Source organism: Nycticebus coucang, chromosome 5 (genome assembly GCF_027406575.1).
Source record: "Nycticebus coucang isolate mNycCou1 chromosome 5, mNycCou1.pri, whole genome shotgun sequence".
Taxonomy (NCBI): domain Eukaryota; kingdom Metazoa; phylum Chordata; class Mammalia; order Primates; family Lorisidae; genus Nycticebus; species Nycticebus coucang.
In genome coordinates, this window is record NC_069784.1 from 115,536,329 (window position 1) to 115,560,374 (window position 24,046).

Below are 24,046 nucleotides of genomic sequence, written 5' to 3' on the forward strand. Positions count from 1 at the left end.
AACTCTGCTCATATAACAAGACAATTAGAGATTACTTCAAAAGAGACACTGAGAAAAGGTATTGAGAAGATTGTACCTTACAGTGTTGCAATAGTGAACAATGGGTAATAAGCTAAATATATATCACTGGGAAGTCCCAAATAATTTGTGGCAGACTTATTTGACAGAATATTACATAGCTAAAACAAATGAAGTCTAGTCATCCCTACCAATGTGGACAGATCTCAGAAACACAGAGTTGAGTGAAAAAATCAAGTTGCAGATCAACACCTCAAATAGTCATTTAAAACTTCCAAAGTCCAAGGCCATTCTACATACTGTTTATAAATACATAGCATAGATACTTAGATTGGCAAGGTAAATATCAAATGCATGATCCTAGTTGGGTCTAAGAAGGCAAGTGGTAGAGTGGGACTAGGAATAAGGGGTAACTCCTTATCTGTAATGATCTATTTCTTTCATTTAAAAACATGCAATGACAAAATATAGCAACTGTGCATTCTGGATAGCGGGTACATAAGTGCTCTGTGCTTTTCAAAGCATGTCAGAATTTTTCAAAAATAGGGGATGGTAGAAAAACATCCCATACTCAAAGCAAAGACTGCTCGCCTTTGCTCTGTAGATACAATCTGCAGGTACGGTTTCCTCATTAGCAGATGCGGTACGAGTGCACCTCCAGCCCCTTCAATCTAACAGCCTATGAATGTAAAATCTTCCCATCTTCACCCTCCACACCGGGAGGGCTACCCAGAGCAGGGGATGAAACATGGATTTTTTTCCTCACTTAAGTATAATCCTTCTCTCTTAACCCGCAACTCTTTTTCCAGAGTCAGTGTAGTGGATGGAGAGCTGTGTTCGCGACAGAGACACCTGGATTGATTAGCCTTTCTGAGCCTCAGATTCTCCGTTTCTAAAACGGGGGATTATAACCTGCCTCATAGAATTGTGGTGAAGTTTAACCATAATACACGTCTAGTGTCTGAACAGAGCTTCTATGAATAGTAGTAGTAACAGAATCTCATTTACGGGCTCACATCAGGGTGGTTGAACAGAATCACGCTTTCCACTCTGCCTTGGAAGTCAGAGTTGGTTTAGCTGAGAGAAGTCCAGGCAGCAATCCGAAACAAACCAGGACAGTTGCTATAGCGACACTCTGGTTCCGCCTCCGGGTTTGCTCGAATAGCATGCTGGGAATTGTAGTGCGTGGGATCTGACAGACATCGAGGGGCGGGGCAGCTTCCGGAGAGAGTACTACCTTTCCCCTTCCTACTACGTCCCGACCCCTATTGAGCCCTGCTTCTGAGTCAGAGAGCCTAAAATGAAACTCCCATAAGCCTTTCTTTCCACACCGGCCGGAGTTAGAGCTAAGGACAAGTCAGGAGAAGCGATGAGGTGCCGAGGCCGGAGACAAAAGCGCCACGGGGGAAGAAGGAAGAGGCGGGACTCTCAGGGCATGGAGGCTCCGCCTCCTTACATCACTTCCGTAAACAAAGGGAGTTACGGAGGCGCGGGTCTCGGGATGTGACCCGCACTCTTGCTGCAACTGCGGCAGTAGTTTCGGAGGCTCCTGGATCTTTGCAGGGTGAGGAAGGGGGTTCCGATCTCCTTCTTTTTCAGGTATGTGGTGGAAGCAAAGGAACCCCTTCAACTTCCCATTTAGCCTTTCCCACCACCCACTTGATCACTGCTGGGTACTGGGCGCTGAATGGTCATCGCTTCGGAAATTGGGGAAGTGGGGGAAATGAGGTGAAGTCAAAAGGGATTTCCCAGTGGTTATGCTCAAAAGCAGGACCTAGCACTCAAAACTAGCTCGTGAGTCAGTAACTATGAACAGTTTACACCTTCTCTGAGACGTCCCTTGCTGGTTGGTATGCAAGAAAGATTTTGGCTCTTGTGACAGATGTTACCTTCCTAAACCAGATAAATCTCTCGACCTATCCCCTCAGAATATCGTAGTTTAAAGTACCATTGGTTTATTTGCATTATTTTACTTCCCAGATTTGTTTTTTCTTTTTCTTGTATCGCCAAATGTTAATTAGCATCTTTAAATTTGAAAGCCAGTGTTTATGTGTTATCATAAGTGTATATAAGAACTGATATTCCATCGTCTCTATTCATTCGTCTTTTAAAGTTCCATTTAATTTGCGCTGCATGTTCAAAGAACCCCTAAAAGACTGCTTTGTTACTAAAAATTCTTCTTAAAGGAAAAATTGTTAGATGAAAATATGTCAAATGGTATATAAAACCAGTGTATGGTGCCCCATGATTGTATTAATGTACACAGCTATGATTTAATAAAAAAAAAGGCAAAATTGTTAGCAAAGGTTTAAGTGAATTTACAATTGGTTTCCAGGATTACAGACAGCATTAGAGCCTTTCCCAGAAAGCTTTTTGTTCTTTGATGGTATTTTAGCTCCAGTTGTGATTGTTTGGGGTTAACTTGAGCCAATTTGAACTCAGCGGTTTAAATTTCAGTGCTATTGGCTCTGAATCTAGACAATAGCAAAACATTTATTTTCATTAAAATTCTCAAATAATTATTTTTGAGAGTGACAGTAATGGGTTTGAATCTTTTTGAATAGTCATGCCATGATTAAATTCAACACCACAAGTATAAAAAAGGCTTAATGTTTCTAAGTCAGTTAAAAAAAAGAAATGCAGAAGGATATTTTTAGATAGATGAGTGTTAGGAAAATAAAGCAGGTTAATACATAAAAATAAGAGGAAGGTACAAGGATAAAGAGGAAGTCTTACACATATCCCACATGAAGGGTTATCAGTAACTCCATAGTGTTAACTTTTTTGATATGGGAAAAACTAAGCATACATCATAAAGATTCATGTTTGCTTATAAATGGATAGAGAAAATATATTCAAAACAGACAAGGAATAAAAGTTTGCTTTTATAGCTCTTTAGTCATCGAACTAGAATCAGTGTTTGGCCCATGCAGAAACCTACTAGGTAGTTAAAATAAGGCTTCCGGTTCCTGTTTAGAATACTGATGTCCTGACAATTATACATCTAGTCATTTCTTCCTGAGGATGTATTTTGAAGACAAACTTAAAGGCCACCTGAAGCTTGAGTCAGGCTGGGAATATTACATGGATGATTTGTTTATTGTTTATGTATCGTTTCACTTGTATAATATTGGCTTCTTGGGCAAAGATTCTGTTTTGTTCAGTGTGGCCTTCTCAAAACCCACAATATCGCTTGGCAAATAAATATTTATAGGATAATTGAATAATGACAATGGTAAAAAAAAAAATTGTCTACCAGACAGTTTTGCTAAGGGCTTCTGTGGAAATAGCGAAGTAGATTAACCTTAATAAATCTGTATTTAGCCGGGTGCAGTGATGCCATGGTACTCTACTGAGGGTGACAAAGTGAGACTTTGTCTCAAAAAAACAAAACAAACAAAAAAACTTCAAGAAATCTGTATTTTGACTTTCTCTTATGACCTCTGAAATTCTTGATCCTCTTTCAGCCTATGAAACGGGTTTCTAAATTTCTTTTATTTTTGCATATTATTTGTGATTGCATATGTAATTGCTGTATTTCCTTATTTAGGTCTTAAGAAGCTGGCTTTGATGCAATAAGGATCTTAAAACAATGGAAGAGCGGAAAGTGAAGAGGAGAAGTCCTAAGTCTTTTAGTGCCCACTGTACTCAGGTTGTTAATGCCAAAAAAAATGCCATTCCAGTTAGTAAAAGCACAGGGTTTTCAAATCCTGCATCACAGTCAACTTCACAGCGACCAAAGTTAAAAAGGTGAACTATTTTCCTTCACATAGTCACAGTAAAATACCCTTAAAGTAAATCTTGAATCAACTTATAACATTTTTTCTCTTGCTTTGACTTTTAGAATAATTGAGCATCCATTATATGTGACTTAGAAACAAACATTTATGAAAGTTACAGTGTATAGAGATGGAAAATATGAAATGAATTGTTGGCTTGAAGGCCCTTACTTTGTCTTATGTTAAAATACACAGAGCAAGAAACTTGTAAGCAATGTTGATGAGATAGACAGAAATGGGGAAAATGATAAAAAGTCAAAAGGTCTTTTTTTTTTTTTTTTTACTAAGATGAGTGTTTCTGCCTTGATATTATTATGATTATATATATATATATATTTTTTTTTTTTTTGTAGAGACAGAGTCTCACTGTACCGCCCTCGGGTAGAGAGCCGTGGCGTCACACGGCTCACAGCAACCTCTAACTCCTGGGCTTCCGCGATTCTCTTGCCTCAGCCTCCCTAGTAGCTGGGACTACAGGCGCCCGCCACAACGCCCGGCTATTTTTTTTTTGTTGTTGCAGTTTGACCGGGGCTGGGCTTGAACCCGCCACCCTCGGCATGTGGGGCCGGCGCCCTACTCGCTGAGCCACAGGCGCCGCCCATGATTATATATTTTTTATAGATGGGGGTCTCACTATGTTGCCCAGGCTGCCCTCAAACTCCTAGGTTTAAGCAATCCTCCCACTTCAAGCCTCCTGAGTGGCTGGGACTACAGGCATGCTTAACTACACCCAGCTTGTAGTTTTTATTTTTAAAAGAGTGATGTCATTGTTTTGTAGAAATGATTTGTATTTTTTGTAAAGAACTGGAAGAAATTCAAAGCACAAAATTTCCACCATTTGGAAATAATCATTATTAATATTTGAGGACAAATTATCATTTGTCTTTAGGATACTTAAAGGAAACAAGTGAAAAACTTAAAGGTGTTAGATATTACTGTTGCATATGTATGAGTATTCTGTAGTATTAGGTGTTTAGAAGTGAAGATTGTAGCTTTAGAGAAAGCATTATATAATCTCTATCCTCTTTCTAATTATTAAATAATTTACTCATATACAAGCTCGTCATGGATGATCAGTTGAGGAAATGCTATAGCACTCTTAAGCCATTGGGTTTATAGAAAAGAAAAGACATTGGTGCCTTGGTGATCCCTCTTTGAAGAAATAAAAATGACATAGCCAAAGACATGAGAACATTTGGAAAAAAAGTATTCCAATAAGTATTAAATGATAAACAACAAGGGTTAAATGAGTGCCTCCCTGCCTTCCCTGGGCATATATTTTTCCTATTTATTTTACATTTATTGTAGTAAATTTGTTTACTAAATTATTCATTTGAATAATTGATCAGAATGAGAAGGAGTTTTTCTCTTGGAGGAGTTTAATTTAGAGACAGATCTTGAAGAAGGTTATGGCTGGTGGAAAAAGAAATCCAAGAGATTTAAAGATAAATATCCTTTTTTTTAGAAACAGAGTCTCACTTTGTTGCCCTTGGTAGAATGCCGGTGGCATCACAGCTGAAAGCAACCTCCAGTTCTTGGGCTTTGGCAATTCTCTTGCCTCAGCCTCCCAAGTAGCTGGGACTACAGGCACCTGCCACAATGCCCAGCTATTTTTTTGTTGCAGTTTGGCGGGGCTGTGTTCGAACTCCCCACCCTTGGTATATGGGGCCGGTGCCCTACTCCTTGAGCCACAGGTGCAGCCCTCTAAATTTTTAAAAGTAGTTTATTTGTATCATTGTATCATTGTCATGTTTAACCTAGTAACTTTATTTCTGTTTCCTCTTCTAGATGTAGGCTTCCTGAGTGTGGGACTGTACTGCTCATCATATGTGCCTGACAGTACTTAGAGTGGAGCTTTGTGCATAGTATAATTTTATTGTGTGCTTTTTTGTTATTGAATTATTTTAACACAAAATGAGAAAATGTGACATAATCAAAAATACTGAAGTAGGAATTAACAGGGTTTTGTTTTTATCTTTTTTGTTTTCTGAGAGGGTTTTTAAGTGATGAACTGATAGAAAATGCTCACTTGGGTAAAACTTCCAAAGTTGAAAGGAAAAACAATATTTGCTACACTGTAAACTTAGTAGTTTATCTCAGATTTTAGTATAAATATCTTTTGGAGATCTTTGTGAAAACTTCCAAAGTTGAAAGGAAAAACAATATTTGCTACACTGATAAACTGTAGTAGTTTATCTCAGATTTTAGTATAAATATCTTTTGGAGATCTTTGTGAAAATGAAGATTCTGAATCAGTGAGTCTGGGATGGGACTTGAGATTACCATTTCTAATAAGCTCTTGGGACTGGACAGCACTTTGAGTAGCAAGGTAGCAAATAATGTGATTTCACACCATGTATATAAAATGCATCATTGCTTTGTGAAGTATTGTTACTGATTGTCAACAGCCCATGTGTTCTAAGTTTCTTTCTTGGTAAGAGAATTAGTTTCAGCTCAATGCCTGTAGCTTAGCAGCTAGGGCGCCAGCCACATATACCCGGGCTAGTGGCTTTGAACCCAGCCTGGACCTGCCAAACAACAATGACAATTACCACAAAAAAATAGCTGGGCATTGTGGTGGCCACCTGTAGTCCCAGCTATTTGGGAGGCTGAGGCAAGAGAATTGCTTAAGCCCAAGAGTTTGAGGTTGCTGTGAGCTCTGATGCCACAGCACTCTACCAAGGGTGACTCTATCTCAAAAAAAAAAAAGAGCATTAGTTTCCTCCTCATGCTTCCCTGCCTTCCCTGGACATATATTTTCCCTATTAATTTTACCTTTATTGTAGTAAATACACTTCTTTTTTTTTTTTTTTTTTTGTAGAGACAGAGTCTCACTGTACCGCCCTCGGTAGAGTGCCGTGGCGTCACATGGCTCACAGCAACCTTTAACTCTTGGGCTTACATGATTCCCTTGTCTCAGCCTCCCGAGTAGCTGGGACTACAGGCGCCTGCCACAGCGCCCGGCTATTTTTTTGTTGCAGTTTGGCCAGGGCTGGGTTTGAACCCGCCACCCTCGGCATATGGGGCCGGCGCCCTACTCACTGAGCCACAGGCGCTGCCCAGTAAATACACTTCTAGGGAAGATCTCTTCATTCAGCGTTATGTAAAAATTGATTACTGAATATACATACTACATGTCAGGATTTGTAGTATGTATTGGGTTATAAAGATAACATACAACTCTTCCTTTTTGCTTGTTTAACACCTACTTGTTCTTTATTTGTTTGTTTATTTACTTATTTATTTTTTGAGAGATGGGGCTTCACTATTACCAGGCTGGTCTCAAACTCCTGGCCTGAACTGGTTCTCCCTCCCCGATCTCCCAAAGTGCTAGGATTACAGGAATGAGCCACTATGCCTGGCCCCCACTTGTTTTTTAAGCCTTCACTCACGTATCACCATTAAGAAACGTTTTCTGGGCTCGGCACCTGTGGCTCAAGCAGCTAAGGCGCCAGCCACATACACCTGAGCTGGCAGGTTCAAATCCAGCCCTGGCCCGCCAAACAACAATGACAGCTGCAACCGAAAAATAGCCGGGCGTTGTGGCAGGTGCCTGTAGTCCCAGCTACTTGGGAGGCGGAGGCAGGAGAATCGCTTGAGCCTAGGAGTTGGAGGTTGCTGTGAGCTATGATGCCACAACACTCTAACAAAGGCAACAGCTTGAGGCTCTGTCTCAAAAAAAACAAAAACAAAAATGTTTTCTGGTTAGCCCTAGGCTGAATGAATTGCTCTTTTTCTCCCTTCCTGTATCACAGTGTGCACACCATCATCACTGGACTATTTAGGAGCTTTTTACATGCTAGACATGTATAATAAGAACTAATTTAGTCTAGGGGTTCCAAAAAAGGCCTTCCTGAGGAAATTTCAACTGAGACTTGAAAGAAGTGTGGGAGGTAGCCTGGCAAAGATGGCAGTAAGTGGAAGGATGCTAATATAGGCAGAGGATGAGCATGTAAGAAGATAAGAGAATAGATTTCTAGGAAACCACAGGGATTCATACAGTGATAGACAGGGAGAGTAGGGTTTCTTAAGGAGGTTGGACTTGATCCAGCAGATGGTGGAAATCCACTGAAAGGTTTGAATTAAATAAATTATATGATCTGGTTTTACTTTTTAGAAATTGACTTGGCTGTGGGAAGAGAAGGGGGACCACAGACCACACACATAGGCAGGGAGATTGGTTGGGAAGCTGTTTGGTCAAGAGATAGAATGGTGGCAGTGAAGGAAAGAACTAGAGAGTTTAGGTATTTGGGGGTATAATCAATAGGATGGGGGCCTTGGGAAGTTATAGGAGTCAAAGATAACAGGTTTTTAGCTTTCTGTCGTGTGGTGATTATGGAATGTCAATGTCTTCCTTTCTTTTGGGGGCACTTCTGCCATAATGTCAGTTACAGATGAGGGACCTCATAAGCACTTTTGAACTACTGGTAGTTCTTGGAACAAATCAGATAAAGTTTAGAAGGGAAAAGTGTATTTTTTACTAAGAAATGAAATGTGAAGTGCAGGATAGTATAATAAAAAGACTTAGCAGTTCTCTTTTCAGTTTTTTGCAATCCAGAGAATTAGTAAATTATGTAAATGTATTAACCACACTTTTTATATGCCTTAGTAGTTATATTTTATACATTTGTTTGAGATTTTCATCATCTGTTCTCTGGTTTGAAGTTACTGTTTTGACTTTATTCTGATTTCTTGCCTTTAAGGAAAATTTCATTTAATTCACGAAAATATTAAGCAGAAGTTTAATCTAGAACAGAAAGAAATACAGTAGAACTTCCTTAGTTGATCCCCTCCCTTCATTGACCACCTCCTTAAGTTGACCTAATTTTCATAGACCAGACATGCACCACGTATTCATACATAGAGTAGGCTTCATTCTTTATGTTGATCTCCTCCGTATGTTGACCAGTTCTTACAGTCCCTTGGGTGGTCAACTTACAGAGGTTCTACTGTAATTAAAGGTAATTGCACCATCTTTGCAGAGTGGTGAAAGAAAAGACCAAAACGCAGGGTGGAGAAGGAAAAGGTACTCAGTCAACTCCGATTCAGCACTCCTTCCTCACTGATGTCTCAGATGTTCAGGAGATGGAGAGAGGGCTCCTAAGTCTTTTGAATGATTTCCACTCTGGAAAACTTCAAGCATTTGGTGAGCAAGAGATGTTTCTCTACTATTTTTTTCTCTAAGATGTCTGTATCCTATTTTCTGGATTTATTTTGCTCTTCCTTTTTAAACTATCGTTTTCTTTTATTAAAAAACAAACAAACAAAAAGAGCCCAGAGGCATAAAATATAGTTGTCCTAGATTTTGTCATTTGCCTTCTAAAACTTTGGGGAAAATTTTTTTTTTAAAAAGTCAAGGTGAGTGAAGTGTTAAAGTAGGATTGCTATTATAGAATAAGTATCTTAAAAGTTGAACTAATGAAAGGGACAGTCTCTGTCAGTTTGTGTCTTACTTTGGAAAAGTATCAAGATGATTGCCCCTTACCCTTTCAGCTTACACTAATTTCTTAACCAGGATTCCTGATTTGAAGCCAAGAATGAACACATCTGGGTTTCTTGTTTTTTCATGAAGATAGAAGCATAGTTAACTGATTTTTTTTTAAAAGTGAAAATTCTGAATAGTTATTTTTGATATTCAGACCTCACAATGGATATTGTCAGATTTTTCATGTACAGTTTGCAACTTTTAAGCTATTGTTGGATTGCTCTTTTCAGGATCCTTACCCAGTTTTCTATTTGGTTATTTATCCTTTTGTTGTTGTTGTCTATTGCTAAGCATCCTCTGCGTGTTTTAGATACTACCCTCCAACCTCTATTACTCATTTATTTATTTATAATAAATTTATCGTCTATGGACTTTGTTAATGGTCTATTTAACCTTGTAAAAGTTTTTAATTTTTTTTTTTTTGAGACAGAGTCTACTCAGTCGCTTTGGGTAGAGTGCTGTGATGTCATAGCTCACAGCAACCTCAAACACTTGGGCTTAAGAGATCCTCTTGCCTCAGCCTCCCAAGTTGCTGGGACTATAGGTGCCTGCCATAATGCCTGGCTATTGTTTTTTATTTATTTATTTATTAATTTATTTATGTTGAGAGACAAGATCTCGCTCTGGCTCAGGCTGGTCTCAAACTACCGCGCTCAGGCAATCAACCCACCTCGGGCTCCCAGAGTGCTAGGATTTCAGGCGTGAGCTACTAGGTCTGGCCAAAGTTTAAAATTTTTATAGACTTAAATATATCTATCTTTTATAGTTTCTGGGTTTCCGGTCTTGGTCATACTATTATTTGAAAGAAGACACTGAAAACACATGATTTATTTTACATTGTTTTATTATACCCCTACCTCCTTTCTTTAGCCCAAGGTGGCCTCTTCAGAAGACTTTTACTTCCCCTTCTCCTCTCTTCTCTTTCACCACTGAGATGAAACTTCTGGGCCACTTTTACTTCTTCCCTTTATCCCAGCACCCTCCCTGCCTCTGCTCTATGGTGATTTTGATTGGATTGAAGTCACATCATCTGCTGTTACTCAACTGATTGCTCTCTAGAGGTGTTGCAAACGAGAATGCCATTGACAGTCAGATTATTTCTTACTAGGCAAATCATTATTTTTTTTGTTTTGGAACTTAAAAGATTATTTTCTTTTTTCTTTAAAGGTTAGGAATTTACCAGGATATGCTTAGAACTGTGTTTTTTTCTCATCAGTCTTGCCTGAGAATCATATCTGCTAACTCATTGTTCATCTCAAAGAACATATTTTCTACTGTTTATTGTTTCTCCTCCATCCTTTCTTTTTATTCTCTCTGGAGCTTCTGTTGTTCTCATGTTCGGTCACCTAGATCATCCTCTTACTTTCATCTTTTCCCTTGTGATTTCTATATCTTTTTATTTTTACTGTATTTCTCTCTTTCCATGCATATAACACACATACACCTCAAGGTATTTCTGTTTGTTCATTTGACCTTCCAGGTTACTAATAGTTGGAAAACATTAAAGTAGAGGAAATGGGATGTATATGTATTTTACTATTAAGAAGAAGGAATGATTTTGAAAGACCTTCAGTGTTAGTATTGTGTAGCGTAGTATAGTATGGTTGATTTATGAAGATGTTATAAAGCTGCTTAGAAGGAGCAAGTATAATTTACATTAATTCATATTGATTCAAGATGTGTACTTCAGCTTTAGCTGAACCTTTGTAACACCTTTAGGAAAAACCAAAAGTTTAAAAAAAATTATAGTCTCCAGAGGTTGCAGAGTCTGTACTTAAACTAGCTGAAAATATGTCCTATATATAGATTAGTTACTCTGGGTAGATAATGTCAAGTCAGAGGATTCTACCCAATAAATAATGAGATACTTAACCTTTAACAATGAAGTTATCTTGTACTACTGTACATACCATCAAAAATTTTACATTGTGTTGCTCTTGCTTTATAACATTTTCATGCTTCAACAGTATTTTAATTTGTATTTATTAAAGGAAGAATACATAATTGGTTGGCAAAATGATTCATGGTCAAAATTCTTATAGAGCTCTTAATTTCACTCACATTATTATAAAATGTTGGATCACTCAATTCAAATGGCAATTTGGCAAATTGACATGATTAGGTGATGCTATTGCTTCTATGTTTGATATTGCTATTTAAGAAAATATGTTTTCTCTACTTAAAGCATGATTGCACATTTTTTGGAGACAGAGCCTCATTCTGTTGCTCTGGCTACAGTGCCATTTGTCAGCCTAGCTCATAGCAACCTGAAACTCCTGGGTTCAAATAATCCTCCTGCCTCAGCCTCCTGAGTAGTTGGGACTACAGGCTCCTGCCATGATGCCTGACTAGTTTTTTACCTTTAGTGAGATAGGGTCTCACTCTTGCTTAGGCTGGTGTCAAACTTCTGAACTCAAGGGATCTTCCTTCCTCAGCTTCCCAGAGTGCTAGGATTACAGGTGTGAGCCACAGTGTCATTCCTGATTTCTATTTCCTGCTGCTTTAAAAAAAATCTTTCCTATATAATTTTGTTAAGTGCCCAAGGTCATTTCTTAGTTTGATCATTTTTGCTTTTCCAGTCAGAAATCTGATTTGTTATTATACACAGAAAATACAATCATTAACAATCTACAAAAGAAAGGAAACTGATTTCTCTTAGAGCACCTAGAGTTTACAAGTTTTTCCTTAGGCTGTTGGTTTGATCTGTCCTAATCCTTTTATTAATGTTCTGGAATGTTCTCCAGGAAATGAATGTTCCATTGAACAGATGGAACATGTTCGGGGAATGCAGGAGAAATTAGCCCGCTTGAATTTGGAGCTCTATGGGGAGTTAGAGGAACTTCCTGAGGATAAAAGAAAAACAGCCAGTGACGCCAATCTGGATAGACTTCTATCTGATGTAAGTATAGTTTTCGTCTTTATTTATAAGAAATTTTTGTTGCAAAAATTCACCTTTTTCTGGAAATAACAGAAGTTTCTTTTCTTACAATTCTGGAGGCTAAAAGTTGGAGATCAGTTTTAAAATGTACAATTTTAAAATTGTATCTTCAGGCTCGGTGCCTGTAGCTCAGTGAGTAGGTAGCCAGCCACATCACTAAGGCTGGCGGGTTTGAACCTGGCCCTTGCCTTGTAAACAATAATGACAACTACAACAAAAAAATAGCTGGGTGTTATGGGGGGTGCAGGTAGTCCCAGCCACTTGGGAGGCCGAGGTAAGAGAATCGCTTAAGTATAAGAGTTTGAGGTTGCTGTGAGCTGTGATACCACTGAACTCTACTGAGACTCTGTCTCAAAAAAAAAAAAAATTGAATTGCGTCTCCAACTAAATATACAATATTTAAACATATAATACAGATTTAAATACTGTGTTTAAAATATACAATACAGGGTGGCACCTGTGGCTCAAAGGAGTAGGGCACTGGCCCCATATACTGAAGGTGGTGGGTTTAAACCCGGCCCTGGCCAAAAACTTAAAAAAAAAAGATCTGTATTGTGGGTATATATATATACCCACAATACAGATCATTTTAAAATATACAAGTCAGTGGGGGGGGGGGTTGTATATTCACAGTGTTATGCAGACGTCACCACTATTACTTCCAGAGTATTTTATCACCCCATACCTGTTGATCCCCCTCCAGTCCCCTAGTAACCCCTAATCTGCTTTCTATCTGTATAATATTTACATCTAAGCATGTATTTTCAGAATACAGATACTGAAAAGTGACCTCCCTACACTGACCACCTCCTTATGATGACCTAATTGTCATAGACCTGACATGTACCATGCCTGTGTATCAGGACAATAGCCTTATTTCCTTATGCTGACTACCTCTGTATGTTGAATGGCTTGTTACAGTCCCTTGGATGATCAGCTTACAGAGGGTCTACTAATTGCTTCTGTATATACAGAGGGTGACAAAAAAAAGTATATGCACTTTAAGGAAGGAAAAAGCTATTAAAATGTAATACTTATAAAAGGTATAAGCTAACTAGTTTAAAAAAATGTAATACTAAATATATATAGATAATGTTTGTTATCTTGTATATTGTATCTTGTCAAAAGTAACAGAAGTCCACAGCACCTGTAGCTCAATGGGTAGGGTGCCAGCCATATATACCGAGGCTGGCGGGTTTGAACACAGCCCAGGCCAGCTAAACAACAATGACAACTACAATAAAACAATAAAAATGACAACTACATTAAAAAAAATAGCCGGGTATTATGGCGGGCACCTGTAGTCCCAGCTACTTGGAAGACTGAGGCAAGAGAATTGCTTCAGCCCAAGAGTTTGAGGTTGCTATGAGCCGTGACACCATAGCACTCTACTGAGGGTGACAAAGTAAGACTTTGTCTCAAAAAAAAAAAAAATTGCAGATGTCAAATGTGACTTGAATATTAAAATTTTAATACAATTTTTTCCATTTTTAAAATTGGGCATATATTTTTTGGGCACCCTCTGTATATAATAAGATCTTAAGATATAGACAATAGTAGTCCTTTTACTGGCATGATTAGTAAATTTTATGTTATTTACTCAAGCGTGGTTACTTTTTTTAAAATACAGAACTGTGTTTGGTGTTTATGGTAATTTAGTAAATTGCCGTGTGTATCACTTTGCTAGGGCTGCCATAACAAAGTACCCAAGACGGGGTGGCTGAAGTAACAGAAGTTTATTTTCTTACAATTCTGGAGGCTAAAATTTGGAGATCAAGGTATGAGTAGGCTTGATCCCTTCCGAGGCCTGTCTTCTTGGTTTGTAGGTGGCCATCTCCATGTTCACACAGCATTCTCCCTTTATGCACACCTGTGTCCAAATTTCTTCTTCTTACAAGTGTACCAGTCACATTGAATTAGAGCCCACCTGACAACTTCATTTTGACTTACATATCTCTTTAAAGGCCTTATCTCCAAATGTACTCCCATTCTAACATACTGGGGATGAGGACTAAAACATCTGACTTTGAGGAGAGGGACACTTCAGTGTACAACACCACGCATGATTGTTTCACTCAGAAGTGTTCAATTAATTTTCCTCTTTAAACTTTTTGGAACAAAAATAAATAAAATTGAATTCAACACACTTTAGTTTTAGATTCCCTATTTACCCGTGACAAAAGGTTCATTTTTCTTTTTTCTCTATTTTTTGAATAAGTTAATGTGAGGGACGTTGTATAACCTACCCTTTAAAAAAAATTGTTTTTTATTTCAGGTCTCCCATGTTCAGTTTTGCAAGTATTTCCTTTTACCAGTTCATGTTTTATGTTTTATTTCTCTTAACAAATATAAGCTAATTTGTTATGCATTTAGAAGAATAACTGTGATATGGTGAAAAGAACACTGAATTTGAAACCAGAAAGCCTTTGTTTAGTCCAGGGTTTGCATTTGGGGTATAAGAGTGCCACACTGAGCAATTTAGTTCCCATTTCTTTCTTTCTTTTTGTTTTTTTTTTGAGACAGAGTCTCCCTATGTTGCCCTTGGTAGAGTGCTGTGGCGTCACAGCTCACAGCAACCTCCAACTCCTGGGCTTACGAGATTCTCTTGCCTCAGACTCCCAAGTACCTGGGAACCTAGAAGAACCATTCTAGGAATGAGGAAGTGGGCCCTCCCCAGACACCACATCTATTGGCACCTTAATCCTGGACTTAGCAGCCTCCATAACTGTGAGAAATAAGTTTCTGTTCATTATGAGCTACCAGTTTATGATATTTTGTTATAGCAGCCCAAACAGACTAAGACAAGGGGTGATAACTTCTACCTCATACAGAAAACTAAATGATCTGTAAAACCTTTTTGTAATCTATAAAGGTTTTAAAGATTTTGTTCACTAAAATGGCAACTTTTTTCTTTTAAGAACTGTTACTAGAGGCTAGGTGCAGTGGTTCCTGCCTGTAATCCCAGCACTATCAGAGCCTGAGACAGGAGAATCTCTCAAGGCCTAGAGTTTGAAACCAGCCTGGGCAACAGTGTGAGAGCCCCACTTACAAAAAATATTTTAAAAATAAATTAGACCGGCATAATAGCACGTGCCTATAGTTCCAGCTACTTAGGAGGTTAAGGCAGGAGGACCAATGGAACCAGGAATTTGAGGTTACACTGAGCTATGACTGGGCCACTGCACTCTAGTCTGGATTATAGAGACAGGGTCTCACTCTATCATCCAGACTAGAGTGCAAAAATATAAAACAAAAAATTATTACTGGAGATGTTTGTAATTATGGGATGGCTTTAGGAATACTTAAAAAATGGTAGTTTTTGTGTCTTTATCATCTTATTTCATTCTTTCCTTCTATCCTTTTTGTTTGTTTTTGAGACAGTGTCTTACTTTGTCACTCTTTGGTAGAGTGCCATGGTGTCATAACTCACAGCAACCTCAAACTCTTAGGCTCAAAGGATCCTCTTACCTCAGTTTTTTTTTTTTTCTTCTGTTTAGTGAAAACAGGGTCTCACTCTTGCATAGGCTGGTCTCTAACTAAGGAGCTCAAGTGACCCACCTACCTCAGCTTCCCAGAGTGCTAGGATTACAGACATGAGCCACTGTGCCTGGCCTTCTTTCCTTATATTCTTATTTCATAAGTGTTAAAGCTACTTTATAACTATTTTGTAAAAAGAAATTTCTTAGCCTGGAAATGTTTTGAAAATCTTTAATATTTTTCTTTTTCATTAAAAAAACCTTATATGAAAAATAATTTATTTGAAAACATATACTTAACTCTCTATATATCTTACAAAAATTAAAACTGAATTTGTTTCTTTGTGTTACAGTTAGAAGAATTGAATTCTTCCATGTATCCTTTGCCTACTAGTTTTCAGCACTGAAGTTTGCAACTTACCATTTCTGGTGAAGAGTCCCAATCAAGTTTTAGAAACAAGTATTATTTAGATATAGTAAACAAAGACATGTAGTATTATTTACTGGGGCCATAATGCCTTTCTTTTGGTTTTCAAGTAGAATTTTCTCATTGTTTTGTGTGCTGAAATTCTGTTTATTTCAGGTTTTTTTCTGCCTTGCTTTGCATTGTTTTTGGATTTTTAAAACACATTTATTATCAATCTGAGAATTAAGGACTAAATTGTTATATAAATTATTTTTAATCTTAGGATTTATATATAAAAAGATTCAAAATAATTTATATAACAACTAATATATATTTATATATAAATATATATATAAATTATATATTTTTTTTATTTTTTTGAGACAAGCTCATTTTGTCACCCTTGGTAGAGTGCCCTGGCATCCCAGCTCATAGCAACTTCAAACTCTGGGACTCAAGCGATTCTCTTGCCTCAGCCTCCCAAATAGTTGGCACTACAGGCGCCTGCCATAACGCCCACCTGTTTTTAGAGATGAAGTCTTGTTCTGGCTCAGGCTGGTCTCAAACCTGTGAGCTCAGGCAATCCACCTACCTTGGCCTCCCAAGTGACTCACAGGGGTGAGTCACCACACCTGGTCAGAATCTTAGGATTTTGAGGCTAACTGGCGGTTAAATATTCAGAGATAGTATACTTAATATCATCCTATAGAATATTTTAAATGCATAAAATTGAAAATTAAACATCATTTAAATGCAGCCTTCAAGGGTAGCTTGTGAAGTGACATTTCATAATTAAGTGTACTTGGTATATTATAAGATCAGCTTAAAGGGAATTACCAAGGCACATGTAGAATATTCAGGTTTTGACATTTCAATTAGAGCAATTGTTTTAGTAACTTTTCAAAATGTACTTTTGAACATAACAATAGATATAATAGTGAGGGGTACATAAGAACAATAAGAGATAATCCTGCCTATAAAAAAATAATTTAATTTGAGAAGACATCCCTTTGGAGCCAGTTACTGAGATAGAAGGGATACTGATTATAAAGAGTCTAAAGATTAGATTTTTGATATTTGGTTCTACATTTTGATAATATAACCTTGGGCAAATTTGTTTAACATCTTGGAGTGTCCTCTGTAATACAGGGTAATTGCTATATGTAATAATGTGAATATGAAATTGTGTAAACTATACTATATAAAAACTGTTATTGCTACACATATACATGCTGTTATTAATTGCTGAATGGTGCAGTAACAATAATTAAGAAATAGGGAGGCATACATAATCCAGTAATAGCAATGGATAGCTAATCTTTATGAGTACTTACTATTTGCTAAGGACTGTGGGAAGGGTAATACATGCAACTATGTATCTCATTTGATCCTACCCTTGGAAGTAGGTAGTGGTATGCCCCCTCGTTTCTCAGTTGAAGAAAATATTTTGAAAAGCTACATAATCTTATTGTTAAGAAAGAAGGGGGTTAAGATTTGAGTTAATCTGGGAATTTTTCCTAGAAGTAGTTCTTGGTCCTTTGTTCTTTTTGTTATATTCCCTCAATGTTTTATATTATATGCTTTATTTTCTTTCTATTCTGTGACATACAGTATCTTTTATCTTCTTCTAAGTTTTGTTAAACATTAAGATTTGTTCACACTTTCCATGATTAAATCCGGGGTAGAATTTATCCACCACAAACAAAGCAACATGGTACCCTGAAATAATGCAAGAGTGTAGGCTTTTGAATGCTTGGTTTTAAATCTTGGCAAGCAACCGTGTAACCTTGAACAAAGTCTGGCAACCCTAGTTTCTCATCTGTAATAAATGTTCTCTCTGTACTTAAACTTTCCCCTGCTAATTTCTTTTCTTTTCTTTTTTTTTTTTTTCTCTCACTTTGTCACCCTCGGTAGTGTGCTGTAGCATCTCAGCTGACAGCAACCTCCATCTCTTAGGCTTAGGCAATTCTCTTGCCTCAGCCTCCCAAGTAGCTGGGACTACAGGCGCCCGCCACAACACCTGGCTATTTTTTGTTGCAGTTTGGCCGGGGCTGGGTTTGAACCTGCCACCCTCGGTATATGGGGCTGGCGCCCTGCTCACTGAGCCACAGGCACCGCCCTCCCCTGCTAATTTCCTTCTCTGTTATTTCAGTCTTCAAGATTATAGACAAATTCCTGCTATGACCATGGCAGATATTGCTCAGCAGTCATGGCCCTTTGTGCCATTGAGGCTGGATATGGACATGAAATTTATTTTCCTTCTCTTTAGTACAGTAGTTAGGCATCAGCGGTTCTGCTTTTATTCTTCCTTCATTCTCTACATGATAATACAGGCCCTTGTCACTTGATTCTGTAACTTCTCAATTTTCTATTCCAACTCTAGAGCTGTACTGTTCAATGTAGTAGCCACTAGCCACATGGCTACTAAGCACATGAAATGTGGCTAATCTGAAGTGTGCTATGGATGCGATGGGCACACCTGTGTCAGAGACTTAATATTAAACAAGAATGTAAAGTTAACTACCCAAGGGACTGTGACAAACTGGTCAACACACAGAGGTGGTCAACATAAGGGACTTGGCCTACTGTACTGATACGGATATGTGCTGCATGTCCAGGCTCTGAAAGTTCGGTCAACTCAAGGAGGTGGTCAACATAGGGAGAGGGTCAACTATAGAGGTTCCAACATATCTCCATTTGTATGATGATTACATCTTAAAATGATAGTTTAAATATGTGGGTTAAATATATATTATTAAAATTAGTTTCGCCTCTTTTTCCTTTTTTTTCAGTTTTTGGCCACCTCTGGTATATGGGGTCAGCGCCCTACTCCTTTGAGGCACCGGCGCCACCTTCTTTTTCCTTTTTTAATGTGTCTACCAGAAATTTAAAAATTATATCTGTGGCTTGCATTATATTCCTTTTAGATATATATTATTCTAGACTTTAGACATTGCTACTTAATGTTTCTAAAACATCACTTTCTTCTTGCCATTCCTGTTTCTTACTCATTTTTTGAATTATGTCAAACCTTTTAAACTCAATAATTTGGTCTCAACCTATACATCTTGTCATAGTTTTTATTATTTCTCATTCTCACCAGGCTGGTTTTCGGGATGCTCAAGAATATATCACATTCATTCTCTCTTTAATGCTTTTCCTATGTAGAGTTGCTCTGCCTTCCCGCTTCTCCTTATCAAATTATACTCAAGATGCCCACTTCCATAAAGCATTTCATTTATACCTCAGGCTAGATCCGTTGATTATTACATGTATTAAATTTCAGTCTTCTGATTGAGAATGTCTTTGATGGTTCTGTACATTTTTGCAACCTCTGCCATACATGTATTGGTAGCATTTAGGTGCCATTAATGTATTCATATCATTGCTTGAATTGGGTTTTGAAAAATAGATTACAGGTGGATAAATAAAGGTGCAAGAAGAAAATGAAAGGCATTGTTAATGGGAAAAGGAGATAATCATATATGGACAATTTCCATCTTATTTTCAGTTGTCTTGAGGAGTAATTAAGATTATAAAAAAGATTTTAGAGCTGCGATGACTTTATTCTATTTTTGGACTTTTACAAAGAATAATTTTCCCTAAGATGATAAAATTGTTATCTTTTCAAATGATTTCTTTAATCCATTCTCTTTTCATATTTGTCTCTGATCAGTTCCTTACCATGAAAGTGATTCACGATACATTGAAAATAACTCTGTGCTCTCTTGGAACCTGGAAAATAGTCTTAATTCAGTGATTTAAAAAAAAAAAAGTCTTCAAATTCTAGACAGTGTAATTCACTACATTTAAAAATTGTCTTCCCCCACCCAAGCATCTCAAGCACACAGGAGCTTTCCCTTTCAGCATATTTTTTCCTTTTCTTTCTTTTTTTTGTTTTTTTGTTTTTTGTTTTTTTCTTTTTTAAAATACCTCTGTCTCTTAGTTCCTGATATAATTATTGGAAGTTTAAAAGAAGTACTGCTGGCCAGGCACCGTGGCTCATGCCTGTAATCCCAGCATTTTGGGAGGCTGAGGTAGGAGGATCACTTGAGACCAGAAGTTCGAGACCAGCCTAAGCAACACAGCAAGATCCTGTCTCTATAGAAAAATTTAAAAATTAGCCTGGCATGGAGGCACTTGCTGCCTGTCGTCCCAGCTACTAGGGAGGCTGAGGTTGGAGGATCACTTGAGACCAGGAGTTCGAGGTTGCAGTGAGCTACGATGACACCACTGTACTCTAGCCTGGGAGACAGAGCAAGACCCTATCTCAAAAAAAAAAAAAAACAACAACAAAAACGGGACAACAACAAAACTCCTTACAAAATGAAAATTTTCTTAACCTGTGAACTCAGACAGAAACTTCATTTGGCAGATACACAAGATGTTCCAAATACTTCTTCTAGCTAAAGTGAAATGCAGTTTGCTTTCTTGTGAGTTGAAGAGAAGCAGCAGTCTTTACTTCAGCCAAATCTAGTAGCAGAATCACCTTCCACAATAAGGAATCGAAGTAATTAAAGTGCAAGTGCAATGATTCTTTTCACATCCTGCTTTTAGTCAGTTTGACTCGCTGTAATTTACTGTAACTGCAGGCCTTGGTCTTGTTGAAGGCTTAATCAGGAAACATGGGGCAGAGTTGTGCTGCTATGCCTACGCTTTATATTTTGTTGCCTTACGGGGTTATACTTGAAGTGCATTGTGCTGATGTTCTTGACAGGGCTGAAGGATTTATCCTTCCTGAGCTCACCAAACTTACTCCAGTGTTGATCACAAGTTGGTGACGCACAGGCTCCTTGGGGCAGCGCAGCTTCAGTTTACGTTAGACAATCAGTACACACACTGGTGTGTTTTCCAGTGGCCAGTGACAACAAAAGGTTAAATCAGTATGTGTGAGATTTGCTATTTTTAATAAAGTAATTGTTTTAAATTAGTCTCTGTTTGTTTTGAAGAAACCCATATACAATTCAGTTTGGGAATATACATTCAAAGATCAAAAGTAAACTTGTGTTTATAAAATTTGAAGTTCTGGAACTTCTTTGCAAATTCTGTACCTTTTGCCCATTTACAGACTGGTGTAATGAAAGGGCGTGGATTTTAAAGTCACTTAGATTTTTATTTGAATCTCCACTCTGCCCTGGTGTTTGTTATATACCTTTACCTGGTTGAGTTTAATAATTGTTTTTAATCTAGAAAATGAGGTTAATAACCAACTTGGTAGTGGTTTCATGAGGAATCAGTGAAAAAGAGCATGTAAGATGCTTAGCATACCCAGCTGACACCAGTGACGCCCAGCAAACATTAGTTTCATTGCCTATTTTTTTTTTTTTTTGGCCGAGGCTGGGTTTGAATCCGTCACCTCTGGCATATGGGGCCGGCGCCTTACTCCGTTGAGCCATTTAAAACCACCATTTGGCTCGGCACCCGTAGCACAGGGGACTTGCGGTGACTCCCCGGGTCCCAGGGGCGCTTTCTCCCGCCGCAGGCTCCCCGGAGGCTGGAAGGGAAGCCGGGTCTCGCCTAGCGGGCCTCGCAGCCGGCAGAGAGAAGGCGCTTTGGGCGCTGGAGCCGGGAAGGTCAGGGTGGGCCGCTGAGCGCAGCGCTGGGCGGGGCTGCGGCAGGTCCGCGTGGTCGGGTCCCCATGGAGACTGTGGGGCTGTCCATGCTCCACCTTGCTCGCTGGGCTGCAGAGAGCTCACGATCGCTTCGCTGCGCGTCCCCGGAGGAGACAGCGCCCCAGTCCCGGCCTCGCGGCCACTTCCCGAAGGTAAAGCCCTCGGCGTTCCGGCCGCCTGGGGCACAGCGCCCGGGCCCCTTAGATTCCCTTTGCGCCCCCGGAAAACCCTAAGCCGCGCTTTTCAGAGCTCTGGGCCCTCCCTGGATGTCCCCGAGAGCCTTCGCAGCTCCATAAACAAAGGGCCCTTAAGAGGCTCTGGGGACAAAAACAGCCCATGCGGGTCAGGTTTGACTTTGGCTGCGGCGAAGAAACTCTGATCTCCCCCGGAGCACTCACGTGGGATAAAAGTGAAGCGAAGTTCTTGAGCACTTTGGAAAACACTGATTTTCATGGGACTCCAAACCAGCTCCCTCCCTCCTATGCCAGTTCTCCCCCTCTTTCCTACTTGGGGTCCAGAAATGTGGGGTGTGGGGTGGGAAGGTGAAGGAGAAATACAGAAAATCTGTGACTATGGGCCGTGGTTGTAGCCATAGCTCCAAGAGCTAATACGCCAAGATTTGATGAACAGGAGAAATCAAACAGTGGTCCTGCTGGAGATTGATCTTTTTTAAAGCATTGATGCTGTGCTTATTAATAACCCTTGCCCCAAATAAATATCAGAACAGAATAACCTGACATCATCTGTCTTAAGTTAGGTGCCACCCTCCCGATGGTACTTGAGACCATTACCGTGCTCTGCAGGGACTTGGCATTTGCGCTCCTTACCAACCTCTAAAATCATGTTCTAAAACAATGATTCGTGGAAGAAAGCAAGAGGTTAAGGACTTGAACGTTCTATATCAACAATACAGCTTACTTTTCCTTTTTTTTTTTTTTTTTTTGAGACAGAGCCTGGTGTATGTGGCTGGCGCCTTAGCTGCTTGAGCCACACCCTATTTTTCCTAAATGCATTTAAATACCACAGTTACTTTTGACTTTCTGGCTTTACCTTTGCACATCAGCGCATCCATCCTTTAAAAACACCAGCACACGTGTGGTATTTTCTATCACCACTTGTGCTTTCAATAGTAAAGATTTCCTCAGAATGTGCTATCACTTTTATTATCCATTGTTTATTTGTGTCTTTAATAAACGCTATGTACTGGTTTACATTTTTACAGGCCCAGAGTGTGGGAGAGGTAAGTGGAATAGTCTTTCATTTCTGGTTTTCCACTACTCACACGCACCTTTCTGGTACTCTTTTCTGCAATCTTTAGAACCAGACAAATATACCTCTGTGAGGCATATTAAGGGAGTAAATTTTAAATAATAAAATAAGTGAGTCTTTGCGCGGCTTGCATTTGTGAATTGCAGAAGTACTCAAGTCTGTGCCAGGGCCGGGTGTTCTCTCGCAATCTTCTAGGCCACCTGTCTACGGCCGTGGGGCAGGACCAGACTAACTGACATCTCTCCAGCTGTATAACCTTTGGAAACACAGTTAACTGACAGGATGGCTCTTCCGATTTATCCCACTAATGATTTACCTCTCTGTATGGACCAGCAATTGCTCACCTATTGAACCCCCAGTCTGGCTTTGGTTGTTCTAAAGGGGAAAAAACCTTTTCTCTCTGCTCTCCCATACTCACTCCACACATTTCATCTTTGGTCACACCAGTTCTCCAGATCCACCGACTCAGTGTGGCATAATGTAAATCAGTTCTCTGTGGAGCATCATTTCCCACAGGTTAAGGAAGGACTCAGTCCCATAAGACTGTCCACTGCTTCAAATACCAACCACAATGCCAGGTTGTGATGTGTGTGTCACCCCAAGGAGCTATAAATCCTAGTTCTTATGTTTACCTATTTATTGTAAAGAATATTACAAAAAACACAGATGAATGGCCAGATGGAAGAGATGCATGGGGTGAGGACTATGGGAAAGGGTGGGGAGCTTCCAGGCTCTCTCCAGGCTCACCACCATCCAGATACCTGGAGCACTACCCAGAAGCCCCTGAACACTATTCCTTTGGGGCTTTATGGAGGATTCATTACATAGGCATCATTGGCTATTGGTGATTAAGTCAACCTTCAGTCCTTCTCCTCTCCTTGAGGTCAGGGGATGGAGCTGAAACCCTCTAATCACGTGGTTGGTTCCCTTGGCAACCAGCTTCTTTCTGATGCTATCTAGGGGCCCAACAAGAGTCACCTCCTTAGAACAAAAGATACTGCTATCAGTAAGGAAATTCCTAGGGGCTCTGTGTTAGGCACTGGGATCAATGACTAAATTATTA

At 39.1% G+C, this 24,046-nt stretch overlaps 1 protein-coding gene across 2 annotated transcripts; it reads left to right on the plus strand.

The window, feature by feature from the left end:
- The first annotated feature begins 1,483 nt into the window (after positions 1–1,483).
- On the plus strand, positions 1,484–21,032 carry CCDC28A (coiled-coil domain containing 28A). Of its 2 annotated transcripts, XR_008380088.1 has the most exons (7): positions 1,488–1,617; positions 3,569–3,768; positions 8,780–8,943; positions 12,027–12,181; positions 13,908–13,998; positions 16,050–16,072; positions 20,458–20,558. XR_008380088.1 is itself a non-coding variant. In XM_053590880.1 (6 exons), exons 2-6 carry the CDS (start codon positions 3,611–3,613, stop codon positions 20,510–20,512), a joined length of 555 nt encoding a protein of 184 aa, XP_053446855.1. In that variant the 5' UTR covers positions 1,484–1,617; positions 3,569–3,610; the 3' UTR covers positions 20,513–21,032. The 2 variants fall into 2 exon arrangements, 1 of the variants encoding a protein (XP_053446855.1); XM_053590880.1 differs by lacking the exon at positions 13,908–13,998 and having other exon boundaries at positions 1,484–1,617; positions 20,458–21,032.
- Positions 21,033–24,046: the final 3,014 nt, after the last annotated feature.

What these genes read in the sequence shown, in the direction of transcription:
- CCDC28A (XM_053590880.1), top strand. Translation starts at nt 3,611, where the DNA reads ATGGAAGAGCGGAAAGTGAAGAGGAGAAGTCCTAAGTCTTTTAGTGCC. An exon ending in TGGAAAACTTCAAGCATTTG is followed by an intron (nt 8,944 to 12,026) that starts GTGAGCAAGAGA and finishes AATGTTCTCCAG; the next exon opens with GAAATGAATGTTCCATTGAA. An exon ending in TGGATAGACTTCTATCTGAT is followed by an intron (nt 12,182 to 16,049) that starts GTAAGTATAGTT and finishes TTTGTGTTACAG; the next exon opens with TTAGAAGAATTGAATTCTTC.